Genomic DNA, 24,065 nt, shown 5'->3' with positions numbered 1-24,065 from the left:
GTGGATCACATCACACTAGAATTACATGTAGTCTGGGTTTTTTTTTTTTTTTTTTTTTTTTTTTGTCTAAAATATGAGCCCTCTGCAGCCCAGCACATGAGAGTGCTTATTAATGTTGAAAGAGTGACTGGCCTAACATGGGGATCCACAGGTGGGAGGGATGGAGACAGAACAAGAGAATCATGGCAGAGAAGTAAAAGGGCCAGTTGGAGAGTTAAGAATTTCTGCTTTGAGGGTCAGCTCAGCATCTGGTTACAGTGTGGCCTTGGGCTGGTCATACATTCTCTGGGCCCATTTCCCCAAGAGCACAATAAAGTGATGAGTTAGTTGATCGCAAAGCAGGTGGATACAGAAAGCTGTGACTTTCTAGGATGTTCTAGGTCTCTGAGGCCAGGAGAAGTAGGAAAGATAGTAAGGGGAAGGAAAGGGCAAGGGGGCAGCTGATGGGCATATTGGAAGAGAAGGCATGGTATGGAGAAAGTTTAAAGGATTACACTGTCCATTCCTCTTTCACTCTCCACAATGAGTATTTCATGCTTCCTGCTCTACCATCAGACTTCTCTCACTTCTACACCTTCCTCCCAGCTGATGACCTTAACTCCCCTCTCACTGAGATCTACCCATGGTCTCACCATCTGGCCACCCACAGGACTTCTGTTTTGTGCCAGTGGATGAAAGGCCCATGCTCTTAATGAAGGCCCATGCTCCACAGACCAGGCCATCTCTGCTTCTCTCGCCTCTAGTCTTTCCCCTACCCCCATATGCACATTTATCCTTCTCTACTAGACCCTTTTCATCAAATAAAAAATTCTTGGCCTCACATCCACTCCAGCTGTCACCTACAATCACTGTCCCCACTTGCTCATTTCCTCATCACCCTTTAGTTTGTGTCATCTGGCTTCTGTGTCCAGTACTCCACTGAGATTGCTCCAGCCAAAGCCCCAGCAAACTCCAAGTCACAACATCCCATGAGCACATCCCTATCTTATCTTCACTACCCTTATGATAGGATAGGACCAGAGCATTTGAACTGTCCAGTTAACCGTTGGATCCCCAATACCAAATAGAGTTCACATAAGGCATGATCAATAAATATATGCTAAATGAATGGAATAGATGAATAAAAGGGTTTTAACAACATTCCAGAGTGTTCTAGATCATGGTTGCTAACAGTGGTTTCCCAGGGCAGTAATTCAGGGGCTTCCTTTCCCCTTCAGCATCAATACTCTGTTGCAGCCCAGATTCAATCAGCACAGACTGAACACTTGCTATGGGCTAGGGACTAAGACAACTACTCTCACACATTTTATTCAGTTTGACCATCCAAACAACAATCTTCAAGAATGGGTCTTATTATCAAAATGACCCTTGTATCATTTTATCCTCATTTTATCCAGTTTTCTCCCTAAATAATGTTTTCTTCCCAGAGATACAAAGCAAAATAAAAACATAGGTTTTGGCACAAGACCTGGGTTCCAATCTTTGTTCCATCATTTATCAGCTGAGTGACATTAAGTAAGCTAATTAATCTCACTGACTCTCTTATTCTTTACCTATAAAAGCGGGGTTATGAAAAATGGTTACCCCTTCTACTTACCTTCCAGGACATCCTAAAGCTTAAATAAGATAGTATGTATGAAAGCAGATCCAATGTTATTTGGCCATAGGAAATGACTAGTGCATATAGTCCCCTTTCTCCATTTCTAAGCACTCCAATAATCTTGAACCTGGTCATAAAAGGAACAAGTCCTGGTTACACAATGAACTACCTGTTCTTGGTCAAGTGTTTTCTACATCGTAGGCAAAGTCTTCTCATCTCCATTTCAGTTCTCATAGCTAACAATTCCAGGGCTGTGCTGTCCAATAGAGTAGTCATTAGTCACAAAGGGTTATTTACATTAAAATTAAAAAAATATCTTCCTCAATTGCACTGGTAATCGTCAAATTCTCACTAGCCAACAAGGGTAGTGGCTACCATATTGAACAGTGCAGCTATAGAAAATGAAAAGTCAGACATAATTCCACTCTCCCTACCAGGAATAAAACAGTGCATGTGTTCTTTTGATAAAAAACAATGTCTGATTTTTAACAGTTTCCCTCATCCCTGCTTGTATATAAGAATGTATAATCTGCCATCACTCTTATCCCAGCATCTGCCTTAAGTCCGTTCAGTCTCCACTGGTCAGCAGATCAGAAGACCTGGGATTGCCCTTAGTTATGCCCAATATGATATGTGGCCTGAACTTCTTGGGGGTTCCTGAACATCTGGGGGCTCTCAGGTTCTTCTCATAGAAAATTGGGTTTGGGCTTGAAACTTTTTGAAGTTCTTTGCAATTCCAAAGCAATGAGTTTATAATTATAATTTGTATAAAAATATAAGAATGGATCACCACCATCCATCACTGCTAGCCCCCAAAACATAGATACTTGCAAATTAACAAAGAACTACACTAAGCTGAAAATTGTGATATGGCATCATGTTGCAGATGGGCTACGCTACTTCATCCTTCCAAACCTTTGGCAGGAATCTAAAATGGTGCAGCCACTATGGAAAACAGTCTGGCAGTTCCTCAGAAAGTTAAACATAGACTTACCAATCCTACTCCTAGGCATGTACCCAAGAGAGTTGAAAACATATGTCCACAGAACGTGTATGTGAATGTTCATAGTAGCATTATTCACAAAAGCCAAAAAGTGGGAACAACCAAAATTTCCAACACCTGATGAATCATTAAACACAATGTGGTATATATAATCAAATATTATTTGGCTATAAAAAGGAGTAAGGTTCTGATAGACACTACAACACAAAAGAAACATGAAAACATTATGCAAAGTGAAAGAAACTATGCATAAAAGAAAGACATTATATGATTTCATTAAACTATGAAAGGTTCAGGATAGGTGAAATAAAGACAGAAAGTAGATAGTGATTGCAGGGTCTGGGGCGAAGAGGGAACCAGGAGTATCTGCTCATTGGGACAGAATTTCTTCCTAGGATAATAAAATTGTTCTAGAACTAGATAGTGGTGATTGATACCCCAATTTGTGAATATACTCAAAATCACCGAACTGTTCACTTTAAATGGGTACCTTTTATGGTATGTAAAATCCTCTTATGGGTTGTGAAATGTATCTCAAGAAAGTTGTTATTAAAGCAAGCATAAACAAAAGACAAGAAAACCTTTCGGAGGTAGATGAGAAAACACCAGTGTGTTGTCAGCTACTTCTTTGCCATTAATATACGGAGTGGGTTGGAATTCAGGGACATTCTTTTCCTAAGGGACTGCCTTGCTTCAGAATGGTTGCTAAATGAATTTCTCTAGGGATATTATACTTTTGTCCTTGAAAAAAGAAAGAAATGTACTCTCTTAGTTTAAAAACCATTCTCATATCACAGCAGCTGTCTGCAGCACAATGTATTCCTCCAAGTCTCTGACAGCTAGAACAATGCCTTATTTATAATACATCAACCCAAAAGAATGGGCCCATTGCCAACACCTTGGGATGCATATCAAATGGAAATTGTCTTGGTTCTGCATCCAAAGTATTCTTGTTTGAGTTCAAGGTCACTGTGGTCTCTTATGGGGAAGTCATCTGCCCATTCTAAGAAGACTCTACTTTATGCTATCCCAAATCCTCAATGATTATAACAAGGATAGCATTGTAGAATCAAATGGAAACACGTAAGTCACTGTCTGAGCAAGTAAGTCTAGTTACAAGTAAGTATACCCAAACTTTCCCAGTCTTTTATTGAAGACTTGCTTCCTCTGATCTCTCTAACACTCCCACAAGTCATGGGTCCCTTTTGCCTGTTCTCTTTCAGGTCCTCCTGCTACTCTGCCTTCTAACTGCTTTTACCTTGATCTAGGCCCTCATTTCCTCTTACTCTGAACCCTGCAATTATTTGCTAGCTGATCTCCTTGCTTTGACCTGAGTCCATAGATCCATCCTCCACACTCTTTGCTATTATATTCCTGAAAAATGGATCTACTGATGTCATTCTCTGGCTCATCTAGCTTCTCATTGCCTTCAGTATCAAAATTAGATTCTTCAGCAAGCCACCCGTGACCCTTCATGATTGTCCCAGTGAATAACACATACAAGCAATCAAAAATATTAGTGGACCGAGTGCCCTGAGTGCCCTGAATAGAAAGTGGCACCTGCCACCAGAACCTTTTGAGGAGTGAAAGCAAGATAGGAGGTGCATGGCGGTGGTGATCAGGGGCCCAATATTTTAGGGTCCTGGAGGTGATGGTCAGGTTTTGGACTTTCTTTACTTTGTCATGGTCACTGACTGGAAGGTTTTATGCAGGAAAATGAGTTGCAATTCTCTTCTATTTCCATAATCTGGAGAAGGGAGTAGAAAGATTAATTGAGGATAATGAATGTGTGTATGTGTGTGTGTGTGTGTGTGTGTGTGTGTGTGTGTGTGTGTGTATGCGTGCGTCTGCAGATGAGTTGTGGCTGGGCACGGAGGGAGCCCCCTATCTAGTAGTATTGGGTTATATGAGGGCTCACTGAACCTGTAGACACAATGACAGAAACTTGCTTTGAGGCAGGTTCCAGCCCCAACTATGAGGCTAACTGTCCATCTATGTTTCTTTCCAAGTCAAGGGTTCTAGGAGTCCAGCACACTACGCATACACTTAACAATCTGAACTCAGGCCCCTAGTATCAAAAACAAAAAAAAAAGCAGTCTGTTCTAGAAGCTCAAGTAGTGAAAAGACCATGGGCTTTGAAGGCCTCCAGATGTAGCTGACATTGGTTCAGTGTCAGAGCCTGACTCTGCTAGCTTCTCTGAAAGTAGCCTGGGAGTACAAACCATTCAGCCTGGCTCCAGGTGTGGACTCTGGGCCACCGGCTCAGCCCCACCCCAGGGGCTCCTGTTTAGGATGCATTTACATCACACCTCCATCAGAATTGCTGAAAGTGGAGGCCAGATCTACCTTTGCACAATACCCCCATTGAGTCTGATGTACCTTAAATCTTCTGACTTATCTCATAGGGTAACTGTGAGGATTAAATGAAATTTGAACTCTAATGCTTAGAGCATATGGACATCCAATGCATATTAATTTCCCTCTCCCTTTTCCATAACCATGGAAAAAGGTTCTTATTTTTCTCTGAGATCTTTAGTTCAATCTCCCACCTCTGAGAACACGAAACAGCATCTCTGGGTGACCAGAGGACTCTTCTCTTCTTGCTGTCCTCTTCTGCATTTCCTTTCCTGGAGTCCAGAGTAGTCTGTGGGTGCAGGCCATGCCCAGGTTGGAGGAGCATCCAATATTTCAGAGTGGCTCATTGTGTGGGCTGCCCACTTCCTCAACCCACTGATCCTTCTCACACATTGATTGGAGCTTTCCTTATCAGCCACTCCATGCTGGCTAGCTGGGAAGCCCTGACTGTACAGAGGAATCACCTGGGGAGCACCAAATATACTGATGCTGGGGTCCCAGCCCTGGGATTCTGACTTAATTAGCTTGAGGAGTGGCATAGGAATCAGATTATTTTTTCTTTCTTTTTTTTTTTTTTTGAGAAAGGGTCTCACTCTCACTCTGTCACCAAGGCTGGACTGCTGTGGCACAATCTCTGGTCACAGAAACCTCCATCACCTGGGTTCAAACAATTCTCCTGCCTCAGCATCCTGAGTAGCTGGGATTACAGGCACACACCACCATGCCCAGCTAATTTTTGCATTTTTAGTAGAAACAGGATTTCACCATGTTGGCCAGGCTAGTATCGAACTCCTGACCTCAGGTGATCCACCCTCCTCGGCCTCCCAAAGTGCTGGGATTATGGGCGTGAGCCACCATGCCCAGCCAGAACTGTTTAAGCTCCCAGATAATTCTAGTGTGCAGCCCAAACTGGGGACCACTGCCCTGAAGAGTGTTCTCCAGGGAACCGTGAGGCCACAGACACGAATACAGACCGCAGGAGAGATGGCTGGTCATGCTGAGCATTCAGGTGAGTCCCCACTTGCCTGAAGAAAGGAAAAGAGACGACTGATTCATAAAACCTCCATGTCGCCACCAGGTCAATCCTGTTGGGGTTGGTAGCATAATACCTCCAGGCAGCCTGAGGGGCAGAAAAGAGGGGCAACAATGAGTGGGCACCACCAGAAACTTTCGCACAGAATCCCACACCATCAGAACAACGTTTAAGCCCTGGACTCCTAAGAACTTGAACGTGCATTGGGTCAACATGCAGAAAAACTGAGATTTTTGGCTTTTTGAAGCTACTTTGGAAAGAAAAACTTCCTGACCATCTGGGAGCTATAATTGGTGTTGTGGTGAGTGGGGAATGGAGAGATGAACTGGAGTGGAGGGAGAGAAGAGAGTAGTAGACACAAAATCCCTGAAAGGAACAAGTAGTAAAGGCCGGTGCAATGGCTCATGCCTGTAATCCCAGCATTTTGGGAGACCAAGGTGGAAGGATTGCTTGAGGTCAAGAGTTGGAGACCAGCCTGGGCAATATAATGAAACTTCATCTCTAAAAAAAAAAAAAAAAAAAAAAAGAACAAAGCTGGGCATGGTGGCACGTGCCTGCAGTTCCAGCTACCTAGGAGGCTGAGGTGGGAGGATAAATTGAACCTAGGAGGTTGAGGCTGCAGTGAGTCATGATCGCACCACTGCACTCCAACCTGGGTTGTAGAGTAAAAGACTCTGTCTAAAAAAAAAGTAAACAATAAAATATTTAAAAATAAAGCGAAACAAGCACCACTCTTTCCAGAAGGTTCCCTGAGACTTCTCAGTCAAACAGATAGGAAAACAGAGTCTTTTGTACCATTTCTGGGTGCAAGAGAGAGCCTAGGAGATGAGGTTTTGACACAAATATCCTAGAATCTCTAGGATTCTCTGATGGTTTGGGGTGTGGGGAGTTAATGGGACAGGCTCTTGGAAACTGGGACTGGCCCAAGAACCATAATATGCAGGATGACATCATGCACCATCTTGAGTCAGGCACACAGAACCACACAGACACTCGCTATGACTGGAGAAAGCTCACGAGTGGGTGGCCATGCCCTCGCAAGCAGACAGCTGTTGATAGGACACTCTGCTTTCCTATTCACTGTGCCCTCATCCTCCAATAACCCATTAAAGCAGGAACTCCCTCTGAAATATAACAGGGAACACTTCTGCCTCTCTCATCACCTCTCACTGCTCCCCGCAACCCCCAGCCCATGTGAGGCTAGTGATGGAGACAGAAGGCATGTCCAACATCCTCTGGTCCCTGGTTGTCTGCTGGGCAGCACAAACGGGAAAAGTGGTTTAATATTTTGCACATGTAAGGCAGCTCTTTCTCTCTTGGCTTATGAGATCTCTGCTTGGCAGATATGACAGAGACTATTCTCCCTGTAGCTGATTGGCTAGGTACCTGGACTTTAGGCTGACTCTTCCCTGTGGGTCCCTAGGTCAAATCTGAGGGGAAGTAGAAGGAGAAGAAAGCCTAGTACAGCCCCAGGTCCACATCAAATTCTCATCTCCAGCACACCATCAGTAAAAGAGCTGAGGCCAGGTGCCACAACTCATACCTATAATCCCAGAACTCTGGGAGGCCGAAGCAGGAGGATGGCTTGAGTGCAGGAGTTTGAGACCAGCCTGGGCAACATAGTAAGACCTCATCTCTACAAAAAATAAATTTAAAAAAATTAACCAGGTCTAGTGGTGCACATGGTGGTGCATGTGGTGGTGCGTGCCTGTAGTCCCAACTACTCAGGAGGCTGAGGTGGGAGGATTGCTTCAGCCTCGGAGATGGAGGCTGCAGTGAGTTATGATCACACCACTACATGTCAGCCTAGACAAGAGAGTCTCAAAAAAGCTCAAAACACCACCATATCAAAAAAAAGCTGACAGGTTGATCCTTGAGTTCTGTGTCTATTTCTTGCTTGGCTTAGAAACTGAATGAGTGACAGGATTGTCACCTTCAATACACAGAAGAACAGGTGAAATAGATATCCATGGAAACTTCCATAGCCATCCACAAGTAAGCATGTGTAAGCAGGCCTGCTCCTGCCTGGGCACATTAATACACACACACACACAGACACGTAAGACACACAGACACACATAGAATCCTGGGTCCTGTCCCAGTTCATGAGTATGTCCCCTCCACATGTGCACACATGCACGCACACACACGTATGTGCAAATGCATGGATCTTAATCCCATTCCAGTTCACTCCCAGGCAGACAGACCTGAATGAGCTCAGCAGCTGGCTTCCTCCTTTTCTCAAAGTGCTTCTGACGGTGTTGCTCCTGTACCTTGAGGGCCAGCCCGGACCCCAGGATGCCCTGGAGGGAGAGGCAGGCAGGAAGTCAGCCCCCAGCTAGACTCTCCCAGCATTCCCGCTCCATTGCCAGGGTAATGGGGACCGTAGGGCTGAACTGCACTCCAAGTCCCTGTGGTGACAACATTGTACAAAGAAGGCAAGGGGGAAAGAGCCCTTCCTTCTCTTGAAGAGCGTAGGGAGCTTGGTTAAGTGAAATGAGCCTTGAAGTCAGGAAGATCTGGCTTCCAATTCCGACACTGCCACTTTCCAGGTGTGAGGGCCTGGGCAAGCCCCTTAGCCCTGTTACATCTTGTTTTTTTTTCTACAGGGAGGTGGGATAATAATACCTAATGTATGATTTTGTTAAGAAAAAGGTGAGATAATCTGTACAAACTGCCAGTAAGGGGTACTGCACAAAATAGATGCCCAGTAATGTTAACTGAGTTTTAAAAATATTTTAGCTGCTTGAACTCTCACTTCATACTTTGACTATAGCCAGAACTTCCCAGAATTGGGATCTGTTTTGATTTTCAGGTCAGACTTGCCAGTGGATTAAGTGGTCAGAAACACACACTTTTCAAGCTGAAAGAGAACTTGAAGATCTTGTAACATTCCTATGGCCCTGACTCATCAATGAGAAAACTGAGATTCAGGAAGGTCATTTGCTCAAGGTCAAATAGCTTAGGAAAAAAAATCAGACAAGGTAGGGCTGTGAATAGAGAAAGAACATTGCCAATGAAAGAATGGAAGATGAAGTGGGTGGCAGGGAGATTGTTACTTGAAAGTTTTTTCAAGCTTCGTGATTAAGAGCCAGGTTTTAGAACCAGTGGACTTGCGATTCCTGGCTCTACAACCCAATAGCCTTGTGACTGTAGAAAATTTACTAACCCAATTAAGTCTCAGGTTTCACATTTGAAAAACTGATATAAAAACAGCACCCAACCCATAATGTTGCCATGAAGATTAAATGAAATAATGTGGGTAAAGCATTTGGCATGATTCAGGCACATAGTGTGTTCAACAAATGTAATCTGTTTTCATTATTATTACATATCTGGACACCAGGCTTTGGGAAGTTACTCTATCATACATAGGTCAAGGCTTATTCTTGAGAGAAATGTATTTTTTACATAAGCCAGTAAGTAACAGGACAAGAGAAAGGAGCTCACATAAATGAAGGCCCTGTTCTGTGCAAGGCACTGGGAATGCATGAATGAAAAATATAATCCCAGAACCCAAGGAGTTCACAGTCTTCTGGGGGAGTCAGATCTGGAAATGTGTAATCCTAGCATAAGGCCAGAAACTCCTTTAGATAAATATTCCCAGGGTTACACCCAGAACGACGAACTCAGCCTAAAGAAGGCAGCATTGAAAGAGGAGTTGATGTTTGAAGAAATTTTTGGCAAAGGAAAGCAGCAGGGCCCATGGCAGAAAAGCAGGATCATCATGCTTAAGGGAATGGCTAGGGAGTTGGTAGGGTAGGAGAGGATAGAAGATGAGACTAGAAAGTTGAGCTGGGGCCAGGCGGTAAGGGGTCCTGCACGTCACATTGGGGATGTCATATATCAAAGGTACTTACTGCTGGAAGGGCAAAAAAGGAGACGCCAATTAAGGAAAAGGTGGCAGCAATCAGACGGCCTTCCCATGTTTTGGGTGTCTTGTCTCCATAGCCAATGGTGGCCAGTGTGATCTGAAGAGAGAAGAGTTCAGACATGGAGTACCCCATGGAGAGGAATTTCAGGAAAATGTCAACTGAGCTCTACCTGTAAGCCTCTCTATCAGCTTGGCCAATGCTCGCATTTATAACAAGGTTCCCTTAGGAGAAAAGACACCAAGTACCTAGTACCTTGTATGGATGCCTTGAGACTTGTTGATAAGTTAAGGGTTTCCTACCTTAGTCAGTCAGTCAACAAATATTTCAATAATTGCAAATGTGTATATACGTGAGCATTCATGTGTGTGTATATTTGCAAATTTGTGATTTTATTTATAGCCATGTTTGTGAATATATGTGAGCTTGTGGGTATATTTGTATGTATTGTATATACATGTGTGCATGTCTAATGTCTGTGTATGTGTCTATTCTGGTGTGTTTAGTATATTCCTGTGTGTTTACATGTTTATGTTATCAGTATACGTGTACTTATGCATGTGTACCTGCATGTGAAAGGCAGGATTATCAGAGCAGTTGACAGTGTGGCCTCCGGAGTCTAACTGTCTGACTTCAAATCCCAGGTTAGCCACTTACTGGCTGAAAGACCGTGAAGTTACTTAACTTCTTTATGCCTCAGTTTCCCTATTTTTAAAAAGAGCTAATGATAGAGGTTGTTTGAGTTTAAAGTAGGTTAGTGAAAGTAAAGCACCCAGAGACATGCTCTGGAGCAAAGTAAGCCTTCAGTGAATGCCAGCTTAAGTACTGTGTGTCCTTGTGGGTGTAGGGTTGTGCACACACAGGTCTGTGTGAGCACACATGTGTATCTGTCACTGGGTTTGTTTGCACAAGCATGGCTTGGCTGAAAATAGCCTATGACTGGTAAGACTAGGTCCCTAAACGACCATGTAACCAGGCTGTTCCAAGCCCCGGCTTCTTATAAACGCTAGAGAAAAGTCAATTCCAAGTGCATACCATGAAGGAGGGTCTCCTGTCAGCAGGTTCCAAGCTGAAACAGGTCTAGCTCTTACTTCTGATTGCAGAATGCAGCTGCCTGGCTGAACATGCTCACGTGATGCCCTCCACCTCTCTCTGACTCTGATGGTCAATCCCAAGTTGGCCTCCAAGGTAGTGACTCACCAGGCCCCACCACAGGGCATCTGCATAGGTCTCAAACTCCTCTTTCATCTCCTCTCCTTGTGCATCCACCTCTGGGACATCTTTCTCAACCAGGTAGACAAGAAATGAAGAAAGGATGAGTGTCAGGAAACCGATGTACCAGGCAGTGATGAGTTCCTGAAAGAATCAGCAGTGGACATGAAAAGTGGTCACTGGGGAGTCATTGAGTGGATGCTGGAGCCAGACACACCAGAGTTGGAGTCCAAGTTCACCAGCTCTGTGACTGTGGCCAAATCACTCACCTTCTCTGATCTTCATCTTCCATCACTGTAAAATGGGATCAGTAACATGGTAGTTATTTCATCATTAATTAACAGAACAAGTATATGGCTCCAAGAGGAGAGGAAGATTTCTAACTTAGGGCCACTTCAATATCACAGCTCAAGAGGCTTCAGAGGAAGGCAAGAAGGCAGGAGGAAGTGGCTGCTTCTTCTGATACAAGGCTCAGGACTCAGGAGACTCAGGTCTATGCAGGACTGTGTAGAGCAAGGAGAAAGCTCAGTACAACCAGGAAAGCAGCAGCAAGCGAGAGGCAGCACTGCATAGTGGACAGGGCTGTGGACAGAGACCCAGCCCTGACACCAGTTTATGGTGTGGCCATGGGCAAATTCTCCTCTTCTCCTAAATGTTAGTATCCTCATTTTTTACATGAAGGGACAGAGCCACAGAGTTCCTGAAATCGTCATGTGTACCACTGCTGAAATGCAGCTTTACATTAAATATTGATTTAGAGCATATGCAAAAGCAGCAAAAGAAGGCATAAAGCCTGTAATTTCACGGATGTTATCACATAATAGACTAGGACATATGACTAAGTAAACAAGAGTAAGGTGATTTAATGAAAAGTGCTAAGTAATAGTCAGGATGGTATGGATGGAAACTTCAATGAAGTTTCAAAGCCCCTAATGGAGACAAGACCTAATGCTCCTTCCAGCTCCAACTTTCTCTCTTTCTCTCATCCTATTCCAGTTTCAAGGTTTATCATAGTAGGTTGGGCAGGAAGAAAGGCAAGGTTATGGGTAAACACAATATGGAGATTTATTGTCATTCTTGCTGAGTCATCTCAGAGAACAAAGTTGTTCACATTGGTATCTTTCCTATATCTGACCATCTGCGGTCAGTCAACTGGCCCTTCTGGGCCAGTAGAATCTTCCTGACAGGGTTGCTTCCTGCCTCCATGCAGGACTTGGTTCACATGGGTCCTGCAGTCTGAATAGCCCTCCCGCAATGGGACCAACCAAAGAGCATGGAGTCATCTTCAGACTCATGTCACCTCCACTATGAAATTTTTCTAATGTTTGCTCCCCCAATGAAAGATAGAGTTCAGCTGTGGTTCCTTTATTCCCTCCCCATTTTCTAAACATACTTCTCCAAGCCTCCAACATTTTATTATCATTTGCTATTATGCTCTAGCCTTGCCCACAGCATCACACACACATTGTACTTGTGTGAGTTTGTTCTATAGCAGAGTGGTTTGCTTAGATGACACAGGCAACCCAGCCAGCCATTCCCTTTGATGAGCGAGGTTCTATGCTGCAGGGAATTTGAGAACAGAAAGGTGCACGGACAAGTCCTTCCCCAGTGATTGCCTGAGCGTAAGCCTCTTGCTTGTGGAGTGTGGTCCTACTGCTTATATGTTTTTTCATACCCTCTGGCCCCCAAATGCAAGTCGGAAGTTTCATCCAGCACTTAAGCAAAGAAATAGTTGTCTGTTTCTGTGTGCACATAAAAACTGACTGTTTAGATTAATAAGGGATGGTATAACAGTCACCAAAAAGGAGTGAAAATGGGTCCTAATTCTGTACTTTGCAGTCATTTACTTTGCAGTTATTCCAAATAATTCTGACTTTATACAATTTTTGTCAGCAGCTCTGTGGCAGAACCTGTGACTGTTCCCCAACAGGTAGCTCCTGAACCTGCTGAGGCTCCCCTGCAGTCAAGTTGAGGCTAAGGTACTGGGGTTCAGCCAATATGGGAAAGTGATGAGAGTGAATCCCTCTTTGCCCCTTAAATCCATTCTGCAGGATTCTCCAGGTTCCTCTCCCCTGCTTTGGTGACTCAAGTCCTCATATTCAAGATGGATGAGGCCCTCCCAGCACACATCAGATACAGTGTGAGCCAGAAGATGTCTAGGTTTTTGTGCTGGGTGGTGGGAGCTCTAGGGCTCATTTATTTTGGGAGAAGAACCTGACCTATCCTCTAGTGAAAGCATTAACTTTGAAAGTTTAACCCTGTGCAACAGAGCCTCCCACACTTCATCTTTGAGTGCCCAGAAGAGTCAGCCATTGAACCCGGCCCAGAGTACAATGAAGAAATGAATAAAGAAATGAATTGATAAATGTCCATTTGCCAGCACTATTGGTGATTCCCTTGGGGAAGAGCTTCCTCCCAGCTTTGGTAGCACAGGCTTTCAGGAGGACTCACAACATGTACTTTGGAGTCTAACAAGAGCCTGTAAATCTAAGTTTGTATGCAGAAAACTCTGCTCCAGAGCCTTTTCCCACTCCTGGGAAAGAGTATCTGCCTCACTGGGGTCTGGCTGCAGTGGCAAGACCATATTTACTGAGGAATTGCATCACAAACTTCCAATGGTCTCTGGTAATTACATGGCAAAAGCCAGCAGGCACTGGGGATCTGTTAAAATCTGGAGGAACACAGCACAAGGGCCTAAACCAGCAATTTTTAGCACCAGTGTTGACCAGAACTGTGAATCAACTCAGCTCCATGAATACGGGTTATGGCTGAACCCATAGGGGTTTTATTAACATGTCCTTTGATAAAAGATAAAATAGAAGGTCAGGAAGAAGAGAAGGGCCTGTAAAGGATGCTCTGACCTCAATGATTCTGCAGCCAGAAGCAGCACAGATGAAAAATAAAACACAGATGGCAAGAAATTGCATTCCAAGCTGAAAGATTCCCAGGTATTTTATCCTTTCACTGCATTTTATGTCCATACTTATATGTATGGCATGTGAGGAACAACATATTCAGAATAACAAACATTACTATTAATGAACACCGATGACTTACCAGGCATTTAAGTGCACCTTTTCTCACATGAGCACCCAGGAGGATTCACATTTTTACCACTGAGGAAGCTCATAAAAATAGAATGACATCTTTAAGCTTTCTGGCTGGAAGGTGGCAGAGCTGAATTTTGAGCCAAGTTGCTGTCTGACTCTCAAGCTCATATTCTACTCTGAGATGCGATCTCATAGGAAACCACTACCCCTTCGATGTTATCTTGGTGCATCCTTGAGACAGAAGAACCAGAGGTTGTGTGGGTATGTTTTGGAGGTGTCCAGCTACAGGTGGCATGGTCACGTTAACATGCATAAGGAAAACTCTAAGCTCCTTAATGTCAAATTGCCCAGGGCTCACTGCCTCAGGTCTGGCTCCCCAGAAACAGAACCCGAGAAACGGATTTCAGTGTTAGTGACACATTTGCATGTCATCATTGAGGAAATGGTCACAGGGCTCCTATTAAAAGGGACTTAGGTGGGACAACAACAGCATCTATTATGCCTGCCATGGTGGGTGCAAAAAGATGGTCTCTTGGGAAGCAAGTTAAGCTTGGCTTTGTACCCCCAAAGAACATGCATCCCAGGGATTTCGCCTTCTGATTTCTCCTCTTGGGATTTTTTTTCTGCCTGAGCTGAGACATAGGGGTTTTTCTTCATTCCTCCAGAATCCAGTTAAAGCAGCTAGATTAAAACAAAGTGCTACCAAAGACCTGGGCTAAGAATAGGAAAGAAACACAGGCAGTACCATGAATCCAAATGAACTGGATTCTGGCTGCTTGGGTTCCATACCTGCTTAACCACATGGGGCTCTGGAAAAGGAATGGACTGAGTTCCACCCCTCCTGGATTCTGATCTACTTGGGAGAGGTGAGCACCACCATAGCCAGCAGGAAACCACTGGACACAGACCCTAGAAGTGGACTGCTATGGTTTATATCCCACTGCGTGACCTTGAGCAGGTACTTCCTCTTTTATGTTTTCTTCCTTATCATTGTAACGGGGTGGCAATAGTGCCTGACTCATGAGGTGAGCTAGTCCTTGTCAAGCACTAAGTTTTAGGCACTGTGCTTTGGGCTTTATATAATGCTTGCAACTGGACAATCTCCATGAGCTGGGTACCTTCTAAGTGCTCTTCACATATCAATTCATTTCATCTTCACCTAACCCTATGAGGTCAGTGCATTCTTATTCTAACTTTATAAATGCAGAAACCGAGGCACAAAAAATTCTCAACATCACAGAGGCAGAGTACAGATTCAAAGCAGCCTGTGTGATTCCCAAGCCTTTTCCTCCCACTGCATGTGGCTTTGAATGAGCTCATTCCATCCTCTCAAGGAATAGGCATTATCATCCCTATTTTAAAAGTGAGAAAACTGAGGGCCAAAGAGGGCTGAGCAACTTGGCCAAAGTCATTTGCATATGGTGGAGCCCATACCTAAGCTCAGCTCCACCTGTTCCTGCTCCCTGCTCATCCCCCTACCCCAGCCCAGTCGCTTCCTGTTTCTCCTCCTCCTCTTGCTCTTTGTTGTTATCATCAAGGGTGGCAGAATGACTGCCTTCTGGGGACACTGTAAAGGAAGGGATGCCATGGAAGGGCACAGGTGGGTCGGAAGCCCATGTGGTCTTGTAGCTTCTCCATCACACTTACTTTGCTGTGGGCACAGATTGCCGAGCCCAGAAGCTTCCAGGTGCCGCCTCTCCGGTCCATCCGCAGCATGCGCAGGATCTGCAGGAAGCGCAGGCTTCGCAGGGAGGTGGCCAGAACATTGCCTTGGTTTCCCACAGCAACCACTGGCACAGAGGCAATCAACACAAAGATGTCTGGGAGAGAGGACAGACAGAGTGGGAGGGAAGAGGGAAAGGAAGGTCAAGCGAAAGCACTGGCATCATCATAGGTGCTGTTTGCTGGCAGATCAGCATTCGCCAAGCAGTAGGATAATCTGAGCACTGCTGTTGAATCTTGCCACCAACCACCCATGGTAAGTGAGATTATTCTCTCGTCACTGATGAGGAAGCTGAAGCTCTGAGCCTGAGTGCCTTTCCAAGGCCACCTGGCCAGAAGTAGTTGGGTTGGGATTGGAAATAGGCCTACCACACCTTAATGCTGGCTGCAGAGCAGCAATTCACCAAGGCCCCCCGCAGTGTGGTCCTTGAGATTCACTCTGGGGCCCCTAGAGGAGATCTGCAACTGCTCAGTCTATGGAGATGAAGCCTGACACTCAGACACTGTTTCCATATGTGTTTCTCCTAAAAGTATCACCTGAGGTAGGAACTTGGGTTCAAGTAACTTCTTGGAAGATGATCTTAGGAAGCAGAAGTCATGGCAGAAAGAGAGACAGAATGTAAACAAACAAACAAACAACAACAACAACAAAACACACACACATACAATGTAAGGGGGTGTTATCAAGGTCACTAGTCACTGTTGAGTCCTTTGAGCTGCAGACAGATTTTCCAAGACTATCCATCTGAAAAACGGAAGGCTGGGACATCTGTTTCTTGCCTCCTGCTGGTTGAGGGTCATCCATAGCATTGTCAACGCCCCCACACATCTGAGCTAAACTGGCCCAGTGATCTCCCTAAGCTTGAGAGAAGGCCTTGGGGTAGATTGTAGAAAGAAGATAGGCTCACCCATGACGTGGGATGCTGGTAACAGGAGATGGCATGAAAATGTCCACTACAGACATTTCAGAGATGGAACAAGGGGATGAGACACTTGAGATGGTTAAGTAGGCTTTTGACATCAAATCATCTAGTATGGAAGAGGGAGGAACTGCTCTCTTTTCTATTTCCTTGTTGTAGTCAATTCCCATATCAATTATCACCCTACTTTCCTGCAGAGAGTTACCAAGTAAAAAGGACCACATGGCCAAGTAAATTTGGAGAAAAACTCCATTAAGTTGGTTTTAAAAAATTATTAGTGTTATTTATTTTCAATGTCATTACTTTTTTAATAGAAACATAATAATTGTACATATTTATGGGGTTTGTAGGGCTTCGCAGAGTCTTTAATCTGCAGATATACACTGTGGTTCTCAATTATACAAGTGAAGTATAGTCTTTTCCAAAATATTTTGACCACAGAACTATTTTTTGCAAGGGCTCCAAGGGTTCCAGGAAATACACTTAAAGAAATATTTGTCCACTGGGAAAAGTTCAAGCTCTGCAAAGCCCTCTGTGATCTGGCTCCTGGGAATCTGCTAGAAGCCTTTGTAGTTCATTGAGCACATATCTCCATATCTTTGTGTGTTCTGGTCTCTCAGCTTGGAATAACCTCCTCAACTCATATCAAGTCACATTTGCCAAAAAGCTGATGTCTTTCCTACCTTGTTAAAGTGTCCTCCAGGTGTACCTGACCTTTGGAAAAACCTAGAGGTCAAACCTCTGGATACTGATACATCTGCATTATTTGCCAGGCTTCTCAGATTATCTGTGCAAAACTATCCATCTATAACGCTTGTAGAGAAAACAAAAGAACGCCAAGATGTGTAGTAAACACTATGGTCAAGACGCTCCACGAGGCATTTCTGAACCATTTTTACTCAAAATGGCAGGGTCTGAGGCTGCCTCGAGTATGAAGGCCATCATGTTCATGGGCGTGATAACCACACTCTTCTCTAAAACAGAGAAAGACAACATTTCCCATAGGGCCACATTATGGACGAAGTGGATGTGAGTACACTGGAAAACATGGCAACACTAAGCAAGGACCGTGTGATACTGAGGCCCAGCCTCATCTCCCCAGGGAGGGTGGAGGGGTACCTGGATCTCTGTGACCACAACTGATCTTAAAATAGTGGATATTGCCCCATGGGGGATGCACCTGTCCTGCAGGGGTCTGGGCTCCATCTGTTGGGATGTTCTCAAACTGGGAAGGAGTCCCTTTGAATGCGGGCACAGTCCATCATTAAGCTACCACCCACACACTCAGAACTTCTGGTCAGCCTTGGATCGATCACGCCAAAGAAGAAAAATAAGTCTGCTTAATTGTATTGCACTTGCAAAAAACTTGGAAGGAGGAAAAGGAGAGAGGAAAGAAAGAAAAGTGGGGATTAGATACTGAAAGAGGGCAAAGGAAGAGAGAAGAAATACAAAAAAATCATCAAAAAAGTCCTCCAACATTGCACACACACACACACACTCACTCACTCACATACCTCCCATATATTCAAAATGCTGAGAAAAATCCCCAAACCTCATAAGTCCAACCTTAGCAGTAGATGGGAATAGGGCAGAGATTTCAGCTGGGAGTAGGCAAGACAATGCAACTCCAGGCTGCATGGAGAGAAGCCTGGCACCTGGGACAAAGGATATGGTCCAGCTCTTCTCTGAACTGGCTGTCCATCCCCGAACGACTGTGTTCAGTCCTGGGAATGACTTTTCAAAAGTAAAGTGAAGAATGAGTAGCATGCTCAGAGGAGAGGGAGTATGATGCTGAGAATGCATGATGTAAGGTAAGTTGAAGCCACTGATAACATTGTTCCTTGGTAAAAGAAGCCTCTTCTGGAGTGGAGAGGAGGAATAAAATGTCTAGACTCAAATACTTGAAGAGTGTCAGAGGAGTTAAAATAAGATAAATGCCCGGATAAGTAGTGAGTACCTTGTGACTAGCGTCACGCAAGCAGAGCCCAGATGACCACTTAACAGCTGCTGCTGGGGACTGGAGCATCAGACACGATGGTAAGTTGGACTAAATGCCTTCGGAGGTCCTTTCAGCCCTGACACTATGATCCTGTAATTCCAACCTTCCCATGGATTTGAAGCTCCAAGACTCCTATCTATCACTCAAGGAGATTTTGTCCTGTGAATCCACGGACTTTAATTCACACTGAACCAGTAGGCTGGTGAGAGCTTCCACCTTCTCTACTATCAAACTGCCTGCACACAAATGGAAGGATTCCAGTGACACCTCTCAAAGCAACCATTGGATTAAGAAGCAAGACCACACCTGGGTGTTAGGACAGAATCCGCTCTTTCCTGCATGACTGAAAAATGACTCAGTTCTGTGATCCTCTGTTTCTATTTCTGTACAATGGACATAACGTGATGCTGTAGAAGTAGATTCTCAGCCAGTCATGGTGTCACGCCTACAGTTTCCATCCCAACCCGTCTGGAAATCTGTGGAGAACTTTGATTGTCACAGTGACTGCGGGTGCTACTAGTCCAGGGACTGCAACCTGCTTGCTGCTCCATAACCCAGTTGCCAAGAGTGACACCCTCTACCGCCAATTAAGAATCCTTGCCCTGTGCAGTCCTTATGAGGACCAGTCACAGAAGGAGGAATTTGAGGACCCGGAAGGTTGACACTGTCCTTTCTCATCCAGGCAGTGTCAGGGGCTGGGCAGGCCTCCACAGTGCCGCGTGATTTCCCAGAATAGCTGCTTAAACTTTTCTCAGAGAAACAATGCCCCAAAAGAAGAGAACTGAGGAGGCTGGGAGGCTCAGGGTCAGGACTTACCCAACATGCACAGGGGCTTCCTGGCAAACTTCAGTCGGCCCCGCCAGCCTTTGTATCGGCAGCAACACCCAGCAGCCCAGATCCTCAAAGCAAACTCAGCTCCAAAGATGAAAATAGCAAATGTCTCCTGCATGGAAGAGCATATGGAGAGGCACTGATTAACCAGGACCCACTTGTCGGGAGCTGGTGATTTCTATTCGGAAGTTCTGAAGAACTCCATTTCTGTGTTGTTGCTGGTTGTCTGGTTGGCATGGATGGCTGGGGATGGGGGCGGGGAAGGTGAATGGGGAGAACAGGTCCATCACCGCCATTCAGTTTGGAGGCCTCCCGTCTTCATTGTGATGTGCTAACTGTCCTTAACGCTGCTAAACCCGGCACAGTGATTGCTTGTTCTTTTTTCTATGTTTTTCTTCCAATAGATCATTTTAAAAGTCCCTTTAATGAATGAAAAGCCCCCAAGAAGTGCAGTCGGGTTGAAAAGAGAGATATCAGCGAACACAATCTATTGATTCCACCCAGTGCCTGTACCCTGGTGTTGCTAATTGTGGTTAATGGTTATTAAGCCTGAGTGTTTGATAATATTATTCTCATCTTACATTTTGAGAAACCAGGGCACAGAGTAGTTAAACAAGTTTTTCAAGGCTATGAAGTGGAGAAGAAGGGATCTCAGGCTCAAGTAGCTAGGCAGCAACGCCCAGGAGCTTAAGCACTCTCCAGGACACAGGGTCTCCTTTTCCTTCTGCAACTCCCTTGATAATCAGACACCAACACCTCTGCTTCTCTCTCTTTTGTGACCTCCCTGGGCCCCCTAAGGCATTGCTGCTTGACAACAATCCTTGGAGCCTAGTTCCTGGAGTTGGGTGCTTTCCAAGGAATTCCACACTGAGGTCTCAGCTCTGGGTTATGCCGTTGCAAACCCCTGCTCTCAGAAGGAAGTGCTACCTCTGGTGCCTTGACGGCTTGCCCAGTGTGAGAAGAAGTCTCCACTCTTTTAAAAGCTCTAACTAGGGGCCACACAACTGCCCTGTGTGCAGGATGGAGCCTCACCCCATGCAGTCCGCATTGCCCTGAAGAGGCAGGGCTGACTCCTAGTCATGCAAGGGTGTGGTCATTCAAGGGGCCAGTTGACCAGTGCTGTCCTGTGGCTACAGAAGCAGCAAACCCTTGCTAGAGCCTCCTTTCAACAAGGCACTGAGGCTGGGCCCAGCCTATGTCTGCATTTGCTGCTCACCTGACCTTATATATTTTGGGCAAGGACTTGAGCAAACAGAGTCAGGGGTACATTAGCTGACTTGCCCAAGAATTCTAACCCTACTCTGTTTCCATCACACCACTTGATGGAGGACAGAGAGTGAAAACAAATGGAGGCCCCAGGAGGGGAGATTTAGAGGTTTTAGGTATAAATGGAATTCTGCACCTGGCCTTGAAGAGAATGAGAGATCCTTGGAGTTTAGATTGTGGGATACCAGGAAGAAAAAGCAGAGAGAGGTTTTAGAATGAAACATGCCTTTGTGTGAACTTTTAGAGGATTGGGAAGCTGTATTTTATAATTTAGTAACATGCACTGGTTTTTGCTTTGACTTTATGTCCCATTCTCACTAATGTGGAATAGCAAATCTTTACCAGAATGCCATTCTTCACTCCACATGTGCCCATGGTGGAGTGCCTAAGGGAGACGTTGCTTCTCCTTGGGCCTGGACTTGACTGGAAGCTGCAACCAGTCAGAGAGGAGTGTACCCAAGGGCAACCTCCTTTTCATCACTGTGGAAGCCCAACCAGAAGCATTTACCTCAGAATGCAATCTTACCAGTAACAGAAGCCAGTCTCCTGAGACAGTCTCATACTCCTTGAATGTGGTCAAGACAGCCAGAATCAAGCACCCAAGGACAATCAGGAACCTAGAGGGGAAGAAAGAAAGACCAAGAAACCTTTGAGTCATGCTTGCTTTGAGGCTAAGATGGGGAAAGGTGTCTTCCAGGATGAAGCTGCAACTTCCGCTGGACATTGACATGTGCTTTATATGTTATCCCATTCAATCTTCATGACAAACCTGCAAGGCAGGCAGAAACAATTATCCCAGTTAGACAAAACAAGGTGACAGAAGTTGACCAATGTACATACTTTTACTTAACCAGCCTGTTAGTAGAATCAGCTAGTTATAATTTAAACTAGATCATCTGGTTCCAAACTGGAGGACATTGCTGAAATTCCAAAAGTCAAGACAACTTTTCACAAGTCAATAAGAATATGAATTAATTTATAATGTGTTCTGCACACATAGGACTGATTTAAAAATATATGAAAATGTTTTCTTAGAATGAAGAAAACACAAATTTATTCCAAAGATTGAAAAATTCAGCAAAGGCTTCTGTCACCAAGTATGAATATTGTTCATTTTTACAGTCAATTGATACAAAAGGAAAGAATCTCTTTCAATTCGGGATCTTTGGAATTGTTTTTGAAATGCTAGAAAGAAGAGGAACTGCTGCACTGAAGGATTCAGAAGGCTGGTTCTTTAAAATTCACGGAGAGGTCACCTGGTTCATGCCCAGGCTCAGGCAGGAGCGAACTACAATTCTTTATGATTGTTATCTTTATAAACTCTGTGAGAGGTGCGTGTGTGTGTGTTGAGAGAGAGAGAGAGAGAGAGAGAGAGAGAGAGAGAGAGAGAGAGAGAGAGTACATGTTTCATTGTTTCACCAAGGAAAATGGTTCTCCCTCTTGGTGGAGAGTCTTTGGCTTAGTTGTCAGTACCAGGTTCCCTGGGTGTCCAATAGCGAATTTACAAGCTAGGGTTTATGGGTGAAGCCTGGTACTACATACTCTAAGCTCTCCTACTCCAGGTACTCTGGTTTTCTGCTCTACTTAGGTTCTACCCATGCTTTTTTGACTTTTGTTCATTCATTCATTCAATATTTAAATGGCAGACACTGAGCATACAGAGCTGGAATTCAGTGATGAATAGCTGGATCTGTCCTCATGAGCTCACAGTCCAGATACACAGAAAGTTGTCTCATGGTGTGACCATAAGGACCATGATGTAAGGAGGATGGAAATGTCTCCTTCTGACCTTGGCTGGGACCAAGTTCTGCCTCTGACTCTTTGTGATCCTGATCATATTTTCTGATAAATAAACCTGCTGATCTTCAGACCTGAATCTTTGTGTCTCCAATCATGCCCAGGAACCCAAACAAGATCCCCAACTCCTTGTGTTTGGCCATTTTATGTGAAATTCGACTTTGACCCATGTTTGATATCTGCCTCCCCTAAGCCCCAAATCTTCACAGTTGATGATGATGATGGTGGAGGTGGTGGTGGTGGTGATGATGGTGGTAGTGATGGTGATGGTTGTCATGACAGTGGTGGTAGTGGTGGTGATGATGTTGCTGATGGTGGTGCTGATGATGGTAACAACATCAGTAACTGTTACTACAACCTGCAAAGTTAGATATGACCATTCCCGTTTTAGAGATGAAGAAATTCATCACAAAGAATCAGTACCATCAGGGTAACTATGTTGTCAGTAGAATGACCACCACAAAGCTTGGAGTCCAAAGACATGGGCTTAAAAGGAAGCTCTGGTGCCTTTTATGTGATTTTGAGCAGCTCATTGACTTGGTAGATCCCAGTCATTGGGGAATGAGAATAATGAATCTGCTTAGAGCTCACCATACCATGATTCTGAGGACTTCAGGAAATAATTGATGTGGGATATTGTTAAGTCAATTGTTGAGGATCATGGCGCTCTCATAGAAACATGCTCATCATTGGCCAGTCAGAAGGCAGGGAACTTAATCACTCTCAGAAGATTCTGCAAGTCCACATTATGATTCACTCAAGACCTTATTTTATTCATTCATAGGCTCTGTAGAGAAGACCTTGCTTACAATTATTTTCTTTCTTATTATGACCTGTGTGTTCTTAGACAAAATACAAAACATTTCTGAATCATGGTTTCCTTCTGTGTAAAATGAATCCAATTAAACGTCCATATCCTCCATTACTCAATGATGTAATCCATGTCAGATGCCTGGAAAAGTTAGCCTTCAGTAAGACTTAACCATCATTTTATTGCAATTTAATACCAATTTATTTGGTGCCCCTTTTGTCTCAGACATAGTACTGGTTTTAAGGATACAAACATGAATAAAACCTATTCCTCATTATGCAAGCACTCCTTAATTCAATGTGGAAAACGACAAATAATTACTGCAGAATGTGGTTGAGGTTATGACCCAAGTGTTCACATGCTTTGGGAGCATCCTGGAGGGGCTGTAACCAAGAGGTCGGAAGGAAATTCAAAGCTATGCTGCAGTTGACCATATGTCCAAGTTTATCCAGGACATTCCCCATTTTATGTGTTGACCTGGAGTCTGGACCCCTAGGCCTCATGAACAACATGTACGTGTGCAGGAGGTACAAGAGTTCATGGACAAAGAACCAGGTTTGATTTTTCTTAACAAGGGATGTGGGTCTTTTGTGA

At 44.5% G+C, this 24,065-nt stretch overlaps 1 protein-coding gene across 1 annotated transcript in view; it reads right to left on the bottom strand.

Annotated features, from left to right (window-relative positions):
• The window catches only part of KCNQ3 (potassium voltage-gated channel subfamily Q member 3), a 356,336-nt gene that overhangs the window by 36,082 nt on the left and 296,189 nt on the right, over positions 1 to 24,065 (bottom strand). The window contains exons 2-8 of the mRNA XM_030937798.1: positions 21,390 to 21,480; positions 19,583 to 19,709; positions 15,773 to 15,945; positions 11,064 to 11,219; positions 9,852 to 9,962; positions 8,199 to 8,294; positions 5,984 to 6,078 (exon numbers count right to left, since the gene is read on the bottom strand). Coding sequence (XP_030793658.1) covers positions 5,984 to 6,078; positions 8,199 to 8,294; positions 9,852 to 9,962; positions 11,064 to 11,219; positions 15,773 to 15,945; positions 19,583 to 19,709; positions 21,390 to 21,480 — 849 coding nt within the window. The remainder of the gene's footprint in view (positions 1 to 5,983; positions 6,079 to 8,198; positions 8,295 to 9,851; positions 9,963 to 11,063; positions 11,220 to 15,772; positions 15,946 to 19,582; positions 19,710 to 21,389; positions 21,481 to 24,065) is intronic.

The sequence above is a fragment of the Rhinopithecus roxellana genome, chromosome 9, assembly GCF_007565055.1.
Source record: "Rhinopithecus roxellana isolate Shanxi Qingling chromosome 9, ASM756505v1, whole genome shotgun sequence".
NCBI classification, from domain to species: domain Eukaryota; kingdom Metazoa; phylum Chordata; class Mammalia; order Primates; family Cercopithecidae; genus Rhinopithecus; species Rhinopithecus roxellana.
Note: the sequence above shows the minus strand (reverse complement) of the source record. Positions and strands in the feature narration are given on the sequence as shown.